Genomic DNA, 15,712 nt, shown 5'->3' with positions numbered 1-15,712 from the left:
CAATGACCAGACACCATTAGGAAGAAATCTGACCTGCATCAAGAGGAAAGAGATGCAAAATGACTACACAGAAGTTCTGAGTAACACAATAGAGCTCTTGACCATTTCTGACTGTGTTTCTTTGGGAGCTTTTTTTAATATGGACAAGGAGGAAGAACAAAGAGGAAAGAGGAGGTCAGGCAGCCATGATAGGAAATTATGGAAGCACAAGCAAAAGCTCCCACTCTGTGAACACAACAGAAACAAGCCACAACAGGCAAGGGCATCAGGGTCAGCAAGACAGGCCAGTGAAGATGGGTGGCAACATCCCAAAGTTCTGGAAACTCATAAATATAGAGAGGAAGTCTGTACCTAAGTCTTGTTTTCTATTTTAAAAGCTACATAATTCTAGTAGCAACACAGCATGCCAGGAGTTTTGTCTAGTTCTGTTCTTTGATTGATTCACCTGCCCATCTGTTTAGACCATGGCAAGTTTTCTGCCATTTTTCTTTGCTTTCTATGCAGAACAAAAATAGAACTTCCCACCACATCCTGATTCATTCATTCAGTTTGATATACAGTGTCATCAAATTTGCCTACATTTCAAGAGTAGCAGCTGTCTCTTACTTGTAAAAAGAGAACAAATACCAAAAAAAACCACCCAAACTAATTTTTCATCTATCAACTGAACATACCAAAAGCAGTAAGTATTCAGCCAATAAAGTGACGAAAATAAAAATATTTACCTGGTTTGTTTTCCAACTTTCATTAACAGTTGCTTATATCCCCCCCTTACTGAAGATGCCATACATTTATTTTTTACCCTTTCAGAATTCACAAGAAAAAGAGGTCAAAAAAATTAAATCTTCCTTTATTAGTCATCTTAGTATATTGCAAACTTTATTTCATTAAGAAGAACAAAAGACTAAGATACTGTACAAAAATTAACATACAAAACCTATTAGCATCAGAAGGACAAGTCAGTAGAATTAAAACTGTGGAACTGTGGTCTTTCCTTTAAAAAAAAAACCAAACCAAAAACCAGAAGAATGCTGCAGGGACACCACAGAACTGAGACAGAAGCATCTTCTCAAACAGAATTTTATTTCAGAAAAAATCAAAAAAGGACATTCACTTACAAGAAATTATAAGCCTTGTAAATTTTTTTTCATATTTTCCATTTTAGTATATATTCTTTCATGCTAATAATCAGACTTAGTAATACTTCTGGTTAAACTCATATCCCTTAGAAAGCTCCAGACAAAGTCACTTTACATAAATGTATTTTTAGCCAACTTTCTTTGCAAGGATTCATTTCATTTTTCCTTACTGAGCAGCCCACCTACAGTCCCTCTGTTCCACCTAACGTTTTTGCTAATGCAAAAGAGCAAGGACACAGAGTGCTCAGAAATAGAGATCACCTACTGAAATTTGATGTACTTGCAGAACCACTAATATAAAATTTCCAATACTGCATCATTTTCCTTGTCTCTGCTGTTACTACTGACTGGGGCTTCTTAAAACACAGAGCCACATGTTTTAATTCAACAGTATTTGTTTACATGCATCTCTCTCCCAAAAAAATCCCCTTGGGAAAACTGGTACAGCATGAAGAGGTGAAACTCGTGCTTCAATCATTAATCTACCTCCTAATAAAAAACATGACACAGTAAATACAGAGGCTATAATTTTAACTTTTTTTTCCTTTCTCTACAAACAAGGCGGACAGATTTGTAATCTCTATTCCACGCAAGTTATCCACCTAGTGCAAACACTGACAGAGCAAATTTTTCAAATGCAACTCTGTGAAAAATGAAAATTAGTCCCCAAGTATTGTTTGCAGGTCATTTCAAACAGTAAAAAGTATCCAGAACTATTATTCAATAAAATCTTCCAACTCTCCCTGCTCTTTAAAGGCTCACAGACAATTTTAGAACCAGTGGGCAAAGGTGGAGATGAAATCTCCAAAGCCTGTGTAAGTTCAATGAAGTTTCCTGTCAGGTTCACTTTTCATAGCTGACTGACAACATTATTTTCCTGTGTGTACAGCCTACTTCAACACCTTCAGGTGTGATGCCTGTGAAGACAACTGACCACAAGACAAAACACTGCTGATTGTCTAATTATTTCAGCAGAAAACCTGCCCATTTATTCTTATTCCAGCATCAGCCACACACAATGGCTGACTCACAGCAAAACTAACAAGGCTGCCTGGCAATTACCCAGCCCAATTATCCCACTGATTACAAACTGGGGCACCAGCCAGCTCCCATTCTGCCAGCACTTGCATGTAACACACCCAAGGTACACTGCTCCTGCTGCTGCTCTCACTGTGGGCACTTGTGGTGACAGCAAAGGTGACAGTGGAGCACCTGTCAGACACCCCAGTGACACACATGGATGGAGGAAAAGCTTACCAGAAGCAGCTCTACCATCCTGCCAGGGCTCTGTGCCCTCAACTTTTCTTTTAAGACTTCACAGCTCCATCCACAGAGCAGCCACTTCCTCTCAGAACACCCCACCCTGCTTTTTTACCTGCTACACAGCTAACATAGATACACAAAGTTGAACAGGATGAACTATTTTTTAATTACAGAAGGTAAAAAAAAAATTAAAGAAAAAAGTTTTTAGCAGCCTTAAAAAAGGTTAGTGGCAAAAATTAGCCTGAGTGGTTCAAAGCCCCGGGTTCCTCCCTTAGGAAAAGGCACATAAAAATAGTTTAGCTTTGATCTGTAATTAGCACACTCTGTGTTACACTATCCTATTATATTAAAGGCTTCTTCAAGCTACACTCTATCTTTTGAAGCTTTTTTCAAAAATGAGTAAGGAAAAAAGCTAAGGTAAAGGTGATAGAGAAAGCAAAAAATAAACCAATGAGGAAAAAAATATTTTGAAGCATTTAACATATATCAATGATGTAACTTCAGCAAAGTGCCAAACTGTTCTATATTATAAAATATAACCATATGCTCAATAAAAATACTTTGTGTGAGGAGGTTTGGCGTGGGGGTGGTGGTGCTGGGGTTTTTTGTTCTTTAAATTAAATCTAGCAGTCATGGAAAGAAAAAAATAGCACGAGAGACACGGATACTGCTGAAAGCCAAAAGAACCAGATTCCATGTTTTAAAATCTGCAATTCTGGATCAAGGTAAATCAGTATTGTGAAATGAAATAAATTACAGAAAAATGCACAAAAGACTCCTTTAAAAATACTTTTCCCAAAATCATTATGTCAACTATTTGGACATAAATATATGCATAAGAAAAATCTCAGAATTAGAGCCACAATCATTTTTCCCCCTTGAGAGTGTGTGCATGCAATTTTCAGTTCTGTTTTCTTTATGTTAGAAGACCCTTTACTCATTCATTCATGACACTCAGCTAATGAGCAGTTTGAAAATGTCTCTAGGCTTTGTTTATTGTGCACTATTCATAACCTATTATTAAATATAAGTTTCAGGGAGGGATACAGTTTCCTAGTATGCATTGTTGGAATATCAAATTAATAAAATATATTCACAAATGGTCTCAGAAATGATGAGGTAGTAATATCCCCATTTTACAGATTAGAATGTGGGCCAAGAATAGAGATCAAAAGTGTTAATTAATTCTGGCACCAATTTAAGCACCTCCTTCTCAACATACATAGCTGTATGAAACAGTCCATCTTCAAAGCACAGTTCCACTCAGAATGAAGCTGTGAATGCTCAATACTTCTACTAATCAAGATCCAGAGTTTTGCCTTCACTGTCAAAAATACAGAATAAGCAATTAGAATTATCCCCAAAAAGCAGTGCTGAAGCAGTTTATTCAGTATCCCTTAGGGAGAGAATAAGTAAGAATGGTCTTTGGAAAAACCTTGAATTGTACTAATCACAAAACCTTTGTCTTCCAAATCCCCTGCCTAGTAAACAACTGTTAAAGCAAAGAAAGCAGCACAGCTGCAACCATTTCTACACAGAGTAGCTGCACCCTTAACAGAGTGACACCCCATCCTGCTCCCAGCCAGTCTGACTCAACCCATCCAGGCTCTCTCCCTGCAGACAGTCAGTTTGTCTGTCTAAGGGATCCCTGCCCCATCTGTCCCATTCTCTGACAACAACACATCAGCTCTGCTCCAACCTCCCTGTCCCCATGTCCAGTACTGGAAATCCCATTTCACAATATCCCAATACACCACTCTTACTCTCTTACGCTCCTCAGCCTCTCCTCCCAGTGGTACAAATTCGCTGTCTGCCTTCCCCCAAACCCTGCCACCCAGCCAAGGTGAGCTTGTCCTCCTTCTTCCCAGGCAGAGGCTCGCTCTGTGCCTAAGGATCACAGCTCCTTGTCCCAGCCTACTCCTCAGTCTGCCTTGTCTTCCCTCTTCTCCACATTCATCTCAGATTTCTGCCTTTCGCAGGCTGTTAAAAAGCATAAACACTCTCCAGACACAGGAAAGCTTCAGCCCATCCAAAGCATCTAGAAGAAGTTATTTCTGGCAGTGCCACCTCAGTCACCCACCCTACTCCAGGTCTAAGCACTGACAGTCACTCAGGTTGTGTCAGCACCAACAGACACAGCAGGTTCACACAGCTCTGCATGTACAGAAATTCTCAATTTCTGGAATTATGCTCCAGCAATTTCTGTTAAGCACATATGTTAGAAGAATTAAAATTTAGGTAAATTTTCACAGCCATTTCTGCAAGAAAAATCCCCTGAGTTTTACATCTGTTTCAAGGCGCAAAGGGGCTCAGAATATTTAAGATTCAAAGGCTGCAAGATATTATAATGAAGCATTGGCATCCAACATTTTAGTAGGAAATTGCTATATTTTGACAAACTGAAAGCATTCTCACACAGCTAAATATTTGGCAATCCCAGCAGCAAGCAGTTAGTCCTGCTGGACATGTGTGTGCATGGCAGAAAACAGCTTCTGCAACACTGCCATTCAAAATACACAGGAAATAGCATTTTTCCCACTAGCTTTCCAAACAGGAACATCAACTATCTCCTACAACTGCTCCAGTTTTAGATCAATGTTTTGGATAATAAAAAGACAGATAGCCAAATAATAGCCCTCAGTTAATAGCTGAGGGTTTCCCAAAATCCTGAGAAGGGCACGCAAAATTTAACACCTGGTCTGCTAAATTCTGACACTGCACCTCTTCCCTACACAGATGCTTCCCTAACTTCATACTCCCAAAATTCTTGCAAATATCACAGCAAAAAAAATTACTGCTATTGCAATTAAACAGTCAAACTATAGCTCCCATGTACTAGCAATACTTATCAGAAAATCCCGCTTTCTGCAAAAGCATCTATACATTTCTAGCACATTCCCAGGACAGCAATCCACCAGAAAACAGTTGGGAAAAAAACATTCCCTGCAACACAAGCAGCTTCACTGCAGAGGGAATGGGCAATGATGGGCTCTGAGGCTCCCAGGGCAGCTAGCCCTTACCCAGGTAAGCTGTAGCCAACCTCAGAGGGCTGCAAAGTCTCAAACTCCAGAGCTAATGTACTTTGGCATGGGAAGCAGGGGCTGCATTCCAGACCATGTGGAGAGCAGAAATTGCTGATGCAGTTTCATACAGTGAAGCCCAAAATATCCACCTCTACTGAAACATTGAAATTAGAATCCATGAGATTTCAAACAAGTCTGAACAGAGCTCCAGCTCCTGCAAGGAACAATTTAGATCTGCATCAGTTACTTGTGAAGAAGTGACTATTCCTGCATTTGGACTATCCTATAAAAAAACAAGTTCAAGGACAAAGAACTCACTGGTCCTAGCTATAGAAACTGGAGATACCAATAGGAATTGCATACTGATGTTTTAAAATATTTCTTATTTTACCCAGCTAATTATAGTATGTTTATCTTTAAATAAAGTTGAAAAAATACACACAAAAAGTGCTGTCTGAGGAGTGACTGAAGTGCCTAGGTGACATTTTGTACAATTCAAGTCATTTTCCATCTATCTTGAGAAGGCAGCACACATATTTTCAACTTTTCAGATGAAAGCTTTTATGCTTGTTTCCAAAACATTATTAACTTCCTTAAGATCTGTATGACATATTCAGTTTAAAGTCTGTAATTTTTTTCAGTGCACTAAGATTATTTGCCAGAAGAAACTAAAACCTAAAAATAACTGCAGAAATTAAATAGACTTTGAAGTTTAGTGCTGAGTTAAAAAACCCCCAAGATTTTAGTGCCTTGATAACATCCCTTCTTGCAAGCCTAGTAATTTTATATTTAACCTTTAATACTATGCTAATTATTCTGCACAACAATTCAAGTTCTCTTGTTCCAACATCTCCAGGACTTTGTGAACCAGCTCTTTTCACTGAATTATCATGCATTTTCTTCATTCAATTAGTAGATTCTTCTTTATCTGTGGCAATTTCTTTATCCAATATATCAACTGCTGCTTGAAAGCAAGAAAACAAACTAAAAAACCCACAGAAAATTTTCACTTTGTCACTGTTTGTGGCAGAGGAGAACTAAGACTAACGAGAAAAGGGACCAAGCCTCAATCTTGCCTTACAACATATTATTGTATTGCAGAAGGAGGTTGTATTATGAGGTAACAGCAGTTCTCATGAACTACCCTGAACCTTGGCAGCCATGCACTATCACATGTTCTGCAGTGGAGACCACAGACAAACAACAGACCATCAGCAACTGGGACTTAGCACAATAGCTAATAATGATTTACTTGTGATATCTTGGAGGTAATAGTATCCAGCAATCTAATTCACTGGCAGAAGAATCAAGAGTTTTTCCTTCTTTCACCATGCCCATAGAGGGGTTATACAGTGCTGAGGCACTGCAGTGCAAAACTAACAGAGAGTCAAATACAAACATTTCTCCTCACTCATGTTTCCCTCTCAGTTTTACTGATATGCCAATATGCCACTTACAAGAACTCTAACAGGCCATTAAAAGCTGTACAGTAAGAAATTCTCAATTTTGAACTCTCCAGCTTTTGAGAATGGAGGTTATATTGAAACATCTCCCTGTGACAGAGACAATTAAAAAAATAATGAAGGTAAAGTGGATTAAATCTGTGTATGTACATACATAAACACAGCAGCAGAGAGAACACGAAATACCTCTGCTTTCATTATGTGATATGTAAATGCCAATGCACAGCTGCTTTTTTTTGGACATACAGCAGATTCTATGAATTCTATTAGAATACATCTGAATACACCAAGTGATTTTGCTCAGTTGCCTACTCAATGGGGACAAAGAGAGCATTATCTGCAGGTGACAAGAGGGACAGTATGAAAGCTGGGGCAGTAGGGATGTCGTTCATTAAGGGAAGAACTAAAGAATTCATTAAGGTGCACTGTGAGGCAGGCAGCCTTGTAAGTATTCTCTGATGTGCCAATAATGTCATAACAAATACCTAAGTAAACTAATTAAGTAGTTTTCCCTCACATTAACATTGGTTTTTGTGTCATTCAAGCTGTGGTCATTTACAACTTCAGAAACATCCTTGATCCCCTCTACAAATCACACAAGCCTGGTACCCAAACATTGTTCTGAGGGTGTCTCCACATTCCCCAACAACTTAGAGCAACATTCTAGCAAGAACACTGGAAACCAAAGCAGTTTATTTGTCTTGATAACACAACATAGTTATTTACCTTAAGAGTGTGACAGGCAGCCACTCTTCTACGAAGATTCTATACTACTATGTATCATTCATTTTCCAGGCAATTTTTAAAATACATTTTTAAGACTGGTGAGCCCCACATTTAAACTCATATTGTCAAAGTAATCTACCAAATCATTTCCTCCACCAGCAGCATGAAGACAGTGCATTGTGACACCTCATACATATTTAATAATAGCCTGATAGGCTGTCATTAACATCAAACAGCAATCTACGTTTGCTACATTAAACATGATCCCTGTGTTAAGAGGACAATCACAAAGTGCCTCCAAGATCGAGCCTGTAAGAAATACCCACCGACTTGAACAAGGTGTAATGAGGCCAACTGCACTGAAAAAGCCACACACTGGATTTAAAATTAAATAATAAAAAAAAGCAAGGGAAAAAAGAAAAAGCTTCAGTGGGTCATAAGACCAGACATGCCATAAGGCAATCTGTCACAGAGTACTCATATTAGTAACTGTTGTGTCAAAACTGAACATTCAAAAGAAAAGACAAACCTTCCTTTATGTTTTATGAAATGTAAGCCCACAGAATTAATAATTCATGAGATGAAGAAAAATATCACATTTGGCTATAAATATTAACAGACGCTGTCAACCTGCTTAGAACTAAATTTTGACTGTCCTACCTCACAATTATCAATTTAGAAAGGAATATTCTTCAAAAGCTAAAAAAAAAACAGCATGAAAGTCATTAATGAAGAAATTAACATTCTCTATTCATGTAGGTCCCAAGCAAAACAGCCCAACTGTGTTCTGTGCCTGGTGCTGCTGAGTGAACACTAATTGACTGGCATTGTTTGTGCCCAGAGAGGTGTTGTGTTGTGTTGACAGCAATAATGCTGGTGTGCACACAAGGAAAAATGCTAAAAGGGACATACTAGACCCAAGACACAGTGGAAAAAGGAAAGGGAACAAGAGGAAGTAGTTGTCAAATGACCAACATTAAAAAAGGCAGTTAAAACTTCATAGAAGTTTCAGAATACAGAATTTTATACAATCGGTCTTGGATAAATTTTACTGATTAGCTAAATAGGCATTTAAATATTACAAAAAAACCCAAAAACAATTAACCCATAATGCACAACCACATATCAGTAAACTCACTTCATGTGATCTCAAAGAAATATGAAATATATTTTTAACAGATCAAGTTCAAGGTCTAGAAGACACTTCTGCTGTATGGCCACAGTTCTCTGCTTTCACTTCTTTTATTGAGAATAGAATATTGGAACACAAAGCAATTGTGCCAATATATCCAGAATGCCATTAAAATGGTTTGTTCTAAACGGTGGCAATGCTTTTCCTTACAGCTTTTTTTTCTTCTCCCCAGCACTAATATAACTTAGTCTACTTATGGCCCCATCTGCACTTACATCCTGAGCAAAGTGTTAAAAATACTTACATAAGCCTCAATATTGGCATACACTAAAAAAACAAAAGATCAGATTAAACACCTTACTTTTCTCAGATCCTGACATTTTTATTGCATTTCACCCAGTGATGATCACGCAGAATGAAAAGCCAAAGCTGAACATTACAAGCTCTTTATTTTTTTAAAAAAGGTAATCCCTACCTTTATCATTCTAGAGAGATCTCCAGCATCTGCTAATTCCAACACTATGTTCAGTTCATTGTCTTCAATGAATGAGGCATAATATTTAATTACATTTGGATGATTCAGTTGCTAAGAAAGCAAAATAGTAATTCACATTTTAGTGTAGAGCACGCCACATGTTTTAAGACTAACATAAGAAACATTCTTATTTAGGCAAACAAAACAACCCCTAAAATCTATTTCACTATGATACAAATTAGAAAAGTATATACTGATAAGAAGCATTTACAAATACTCTGCAAGAACAGGATGGCATTTTAGGATCTACACGGTGACTGACACTGCAGTTTTAGAGGACTTTTGCTTCAATGTATATATCCAATAGCATGCTAAACTTATCTGTAACAGTGAAGTTGATTTCTGAAGTAGATAACAAAATCAATTTTTGAAGTCAGGATTTTACTGTACAAAGGACAGTATTTTAGTTTTGGCACAAACTTTTACTAGAAGTGTTACTCATTACAGATTTACTTCTCAATATTAACTTCTAAAATAATAAAGATCACAAAATTCTACAAAGTGAGGCATTTAAAAAACTCTACACAAAAAAACAGTGGACACCTCAATTATGTCTATGAAAAACATACCACATTTTTTGATGACAGATACATATTTTCTAAACAAAATCTTTTACCTTAAGAAGATCTATTTCTTTGATGCAGTCAGCACGGGCTTTGGCATCCATTAAATCAAATATCTGTGCACAAGAGATAAAATATTGTTATTAAGTGATAAAAATACAGGAAATTGAGTAATCATTACCATTATTTCATAGCATCCATAAAGCAACCTGAATTATGCATTTCATGGCAAGATGTAATATCACAGTAAGAAATATTTCTAATGCTCTGATGCACTGATTTAGTGCTGTGGCCATTCTTTTAGCCCCCTCACAGGAAACAAGTCCATTTTAAGTACCAGCTTTCCAATGACTTAATTGCCACCTCTGAATATCTGTTCCAACACACAGCAATAATTCAGCAACCTTATAAATGCTTCAAATCTCAGGCTCCTATCCCATTCTGCCACACTTTTTTCACAAACTGATTCCATAGTACTGAGCATATCTTTTTACACCTTAGTCTTGTTACAGGCTTCCACTTCAATTCTAAAAAAATGCATATTATTTTACTCTCAGGATCAGAACTTCATTGTCACCTCCAATTCCTTCTCTCCCATTTCCTTCCCTTCAGCCAGCAAAGAAGTGACTTGGGTTATGCTATCTGTACTAGAGCCCTTTATTCTAAGCCCTTATCTGTCACCTTGATTTTTATAGGCTTTTATACTTAGACATCTCTGCTCTTCATTTTTCCCCCCACCTCATAACCTACTCCAAATTATTTTACAATGTGTCTCATTTTTGCATTCTCTGGTTAGCCTGAAGAATTAGAATTATTCTTCACTAATTTCACTTTTTGTTTGGCACTTTTTTCTGCCATTAGAGTCCTTGTCCAAATTCTACACATCTATATTTAATGTAATGTCTGTTTTCACTCTCTTTCACCACCTCTGGGTTTTCACTTCACTAATGTGCACCTCCATACACTGACTACTTCCCTTTAAAATTACTAAAATGCTACTTCCTCTAAGAATCCTTCCTCTCTCATTTGTGATTACCTTCTGAATTTAACAAAACAAAAAATAATCTCCAACTTCTTTGTGGTCTGCACATTATATTTGAACTATCCAGAGGAATCAGACACCCTCAGCTTTATTCATGACCACAACACTTCCAAAATTACCATTTCAATTAGAACTTCTCATGCATATCATGCTTCTAGATAGGTAGTCACCAAGAAAAGATGCTTTATGTCCTGTGAAGATCACAGGTATCAACTCCAAAAGCTCAACAGCTGACAGCTTCTATTTAGTATCTTGCCACTAACGCCAGAAACCAAAATATGGATTAACAGCAGTGTCAGTACTGAAAGGCTGCAAAGAGGTCATCTCAAACTGACTGCTCACACCAACCACACCTTCCTTCCCTCTCCCCAGAGAAGTTCAGACACATCAGGGAGTCTGCACATGATTTGCTAAACCTCACCTTCATTTTCTATACCACTCTGCACAGTGAGTTAGTCATTCCTTTAATCAACTGAAAGGAGAAGTCTGGAAACCTCATGTATGGAGCACAGACCTCACAGAGAACACATTTGCCCTTGACTAACCACTACTTCTCTTCACACATCTCATCTTCTGTCCTCAGAGCTGGCATCAGAAATAAGAGCCTGTAGTGGATACCAGACTCACTTTTTGAAGAGGCAAAAGAAAAAGTAATAAAAAAAAAAAATTAAAAAAATCAAATACCAGACTTGCAGATAGTAAGAAAAGGGGTAGAAGAGAAGAAAGAAGAAAACAATAAAATAAAACTACTGAACAAGAAAGAAAGGGAATAAGCCACTACACAATTAGTTGTATACTAATGCCAGGATGATGGGAAATAAACAGAGTTAAAAGCAGTTATTCAAGCAGGAGACTGGGGGGACCTAACAAACACAGCAAGTTAAAGCACAAGAAAGGAAAGCTAACACTAAGAAATAAAGCAATTTCAGATGTAGTAGAAGAAAAGAGTACTATATGTGAAATTACAGGTACAAGCATCAAAAGATCAGTAACACTGATGAAAACAGAAAAGAGCTTCTGAATTCAAGCTGGAAACTTAGTGAAGGAGATGAAATAGCCTGTATCTGTTATAGATCTGCACTTTGAATGAAAAAGCCTTGCTCTTTAATAATTCTAACAACACATTAAAGTGCTAGGGTTTGGTACAGTCATGAGGGAGTCTAATGATTTTCCTGGGAAACATTTTAGAAAATCCTAAATATTACAGGTAGCACATTAACTGAGGAAATACTGAGAAGGCATGAAATCAAGTATTTTTCCTTATAACCTGAGAGACCAGAAAACAGAAAAATTTATACAGCATCTCCCAAAAACAACTAATGAAACTGTACCAGGAAGCAAGGGAAATAAGGGAACAGGTACAAGGGAGCATTTGAGGCTTCATTTTTGTTGACTTCTAGACAACAGTGAGGTAAGATCATTCCTTGTAAGTGATGCAGAGATTCAACTCTAAACACCCTGGAAAACCTAATCAAAACTGGGGACAGAATTCCAGAGTAAAAACTGTATGCAAACTATCTCCTTGTAAGATTTGGAAAACGACCAGAAACAAAGTTTCAAGATTCAAACCGAATGAGCTTCATTGTGTGACAAAACAGGGCAGCTTGCACCTGTTACTGGGTGTTCCAATATGCCAAGAGGCACAATAATGTATCTATTCCAGGAACAACTCCCTACACACCTAAACAAACAGGTTTTCCAAGAAAAGCTTTTTTTCAAGCTAAGCCTCTGCTAGGGACATAAATCAGTACATCTCATACAGCAATAACAAAACAACAAAAATAAAACCCTAGACCCAGGCCTGTGAAAAGCAGAATCAAGGCACGGGAAAGAAAGACGAAATTTTGTTTGTGTGTTCTGGTAGTATTCCCAGTACTTCTAATTTGTTATTAAACAGCATGGAATAGACTAGACCAAGAAGCTGCTCTCCCTAAAGGACAGACTTAAGTTTTATAAACGTGACTCCCTTTACTTGTGCTGCACTTCATAAGCATCTTTGCAAATTTGTCACAGCTTCAGCTAAACTGAGTATTTCAGAAATTACCTAAATTAAATACAGCAAGGCAGCAAAAATAAGTCTTATCTGATCTGTACAACCACAAATACAGACAATCTTAAGATTTACTGTTTAGCATTCTTGTGGTTCTCAGATTTTGATCCAGATCTAACCTCAAAAGACTATAAATAGCATTTCCCAGAAATCTAGAACTTTAATTCCACAGACATTAACTTCCTCCACCAAGATATTTTAAAAATAAACAACTAAAAAAAAGGTGAAAATGTCATTCAATCCATGGCCTCTGCAAAACCTCTGAATCACACCAGATGCAAAAAGCTTTCAGAGATTTTCTCTCTGAATAGATCATCTTTTATTTTGCCGAACTGCTGCAGTTCAGACCAGAGGATGCCAGTGTAACAAGCCATGTCAGCTCACACAAGGAGGTTACTGTAAACACAAGGGAAAAGCCTCCGTGTTCCTCACCAGCAGATGACTCAACACTGAAGAACGCCTCACCCTGAGAAATGGAAGTGGCAATGAAGGACTTGAAGAACACCCTTCCAAGTGCATGGCAGGACTGCACAGGGCACCTGGCAGCACTGAGAGCTGCTCAGCAGGAGAAGCTGCCCTTTGCCTGTGATGTGCTGCACACTGGCCATCACTGGTGGAGGGATGGCAGTACTTCCATCACAACTGGAACAGCTTACAGCTTTGCAGGCAGATTAATTCCACCTTCAGCTCCGTGACTCAGCAAGCCCAGCTGAAAGGTCAGCCTATGCTCAGCATCAGTGCTGCACAGATCTCTCTCACACACACACGACTTTCACTGCAGACAGTACCCTCATGGCTATCAGCAGGCCACAGGTCTCATCCACCCCAGACACACACAGCCCAAGGACTTGTAACCTTTTGTCCAGCCTTCCCTGGGACTGCACTAATTTTCTGAGCTTGGTTTTAGCTGTAGCAGCATGTGTCCTGCAGCTGAGTGACTTAACTGCAACTAAGTCATTGCAGTCAAATGACTTGTGTCTAACCCAGTTTTGGATCCAGCTCAGCTCAGTGCAACTGCACGGTCTGGAGGAAATTCCAGCAGATATAACCAAAGTCTAAAACAACTTTGGATTTTTGGATAGGCTTGAACAATAAGCTTTTGGATCAACACAAGCTGACTGCTTGAAATCACCCAGTAAAGTCTCCTACAAAGACACTACCAGCATCCTCCTCCCAGCAGAGCTCAGGTCACTGATGATGCTCCACACATTGATTACTGGAAACCAGCAGGAATTAGACAACCAGTGTTATCACCACTGTAACTGGCTAGTAATAAAAACTGCTGTATTTAGATTAGACTGCTAGGGTACTCATCAGACTAATAATAATTCCAATTCTTGACTCCATTTATGAAGTCAGGATCACAGGGTAATTCAGTTTGGAGGTAAGCTCCTCCAGTCAGCACCAGTTCCACTCAGCACAAACTGCACAGTGTAATTTATTCTTATTTAAACTTTTAAGTCTTTCCCCCCAATTTCTATTTTCAAGGACTATAATAAGATCAACATTTCTAAAAATGAATTAGGATTGTTTAAAAAAAAAACTAATAAGCAGCAAACAATAGAGTAAATATTTTTATGATGCGACAGTTTATATAAAGAGTGTAATCAAAAAGTCTAATCATGGCAAGCTTTTTACTTTAGCTAGCAATTACTGGAAACTCCTTAAAACAATTAGGCAAATACAGCTGAAGAGATCTAAAGGAGCATTTTACAAGCCCTTAGCAGTTTTTTCCCCACTTAGTAAGCAACACTGAGTGAAATAATCCTTTTTAGTTCTCAGTTCTTCATCTCATCCTGCAATCATCTGTGTACAAAGGGAGAGAAGAAGGACAAAGATAGATTGATAGTTATCACACTTCTGTGTGCTATGCAACTAAGGGATCTCTGGTGACTTTGCACTCAATCTCTTGTCTAGTACCTTCATGTGAGCATAGACTGACTATAGCCTTTTCTTTTAGCATTCCAGAAATGTCAGTTGTAAGTACTGTCAAGAGATACTGGTATTTTTAGAATACTTTCTAAGCTGTTATAAGCTTCAGAGCGGGAACTGTTCCTATGCAGATGTGTAAACTAAACAAAGGAGTTGCAATACTTGAGTTTAACTTCCTGAGTGAAGTTCTTATATACACATCCCCAGAAAGCTACAGGCATAGCAAAAAGGTTTAGAACCACGTGGAACCACCTGATGGAGAACATCAAGGCCAAGCTTCTAAGTCCAGACTGTGTCTGATCGATAACCAGCTACCAACCAAATCCATTATCTGAAGTGAAGAGCCAAGTTGGGAATCTAGCTGTCTCCACTTGCTCTGGACCATCACTTTTCCAGATTTTCCTTTTCAGCATTGAAAAGGATAAATTTAAAGATCATAAACCTACATCTGTTCTGTTCAAAATTCTGTATACAGCAAAACCAGCAAAAAAGCATTTCCAAACCACATCACAAGCATGACTGCTGTAACATAAACCTCCAGAGAAGCAAGCAAAATAAAGACCCAAATGCACAGAAATATTAAGAGATACAATACTGAACAGCAAAAAGCATTAGAGTATTTTGCCACCACAGCACTGCTGTGCTGAGACAATAGTGCTCCATAAAGTGTGAAATTACAAGTGCTTTTCTAAGATTAATTAACTATAATTCAGGCCTGAAGTAGCAATCCACTGACAATGTACAATGAATAATGAATGTACGTCCTAGATAAAAGGATTCATTGTCTGAATCTCTAACATGGGGCCTCCAATTCTGTAATGAAAGAAAAAGAAAGATGGAACAA

The 15,712-nt window shown here is 38.0% G+C and overlaps 1 protein-coding gene across 4 annotated transcripts in view; it reads right to left on the bottom strand.

Moving 5' to 3' along the window:
* The window catches only part of NEK7 (NIMA related kinase 7), a 66,926-nt gene that overhangs the window by 31,648 nt on the left and 19,566 nt on the right, over positions 1–15,712 (bottom strand). For all 4 annotated transcript variants that reach the window (XR_010028965.1, XM_063165538.1, XM_063165539.1 and 1 more), the window contains exons 4-5: positions 9,898–9,960; positions 9,222–9,332 (exon numbers count right to left, since the gene is read on the bottom strand). Coding sequence is in view for 3 of the 4 variants with exons in the window: in XM_063165538.1 (XP_063021608.1) it covers positions 9,222–9,332; positions 9,898–9,960 (174 nt within the window). In the remaining variant the exon portion in view is untranslated. The remainder of the gene's footprint in view (positions 1–9,221; positions 9,333–9,897; positions 9,961–15,712) is intronic.

Source organism: Melospiza melodia, chromosome 11 (genome assembly GCF_035770615.1).
Source record: "Melospiza melodia melodia isolate bMelMel2 chromosome 11, bMelMel2.pri, whole genome shotgun sequence".
Lineage (NCBI taxonomy): Eukaryota > Metazoa > Chordata > Aves > Passeriformes > Passerellidae > Melospiza > Melospiza melodia.
This window is presented reverse-complemented; position numbering and strand designations above follow the sequence as displayed.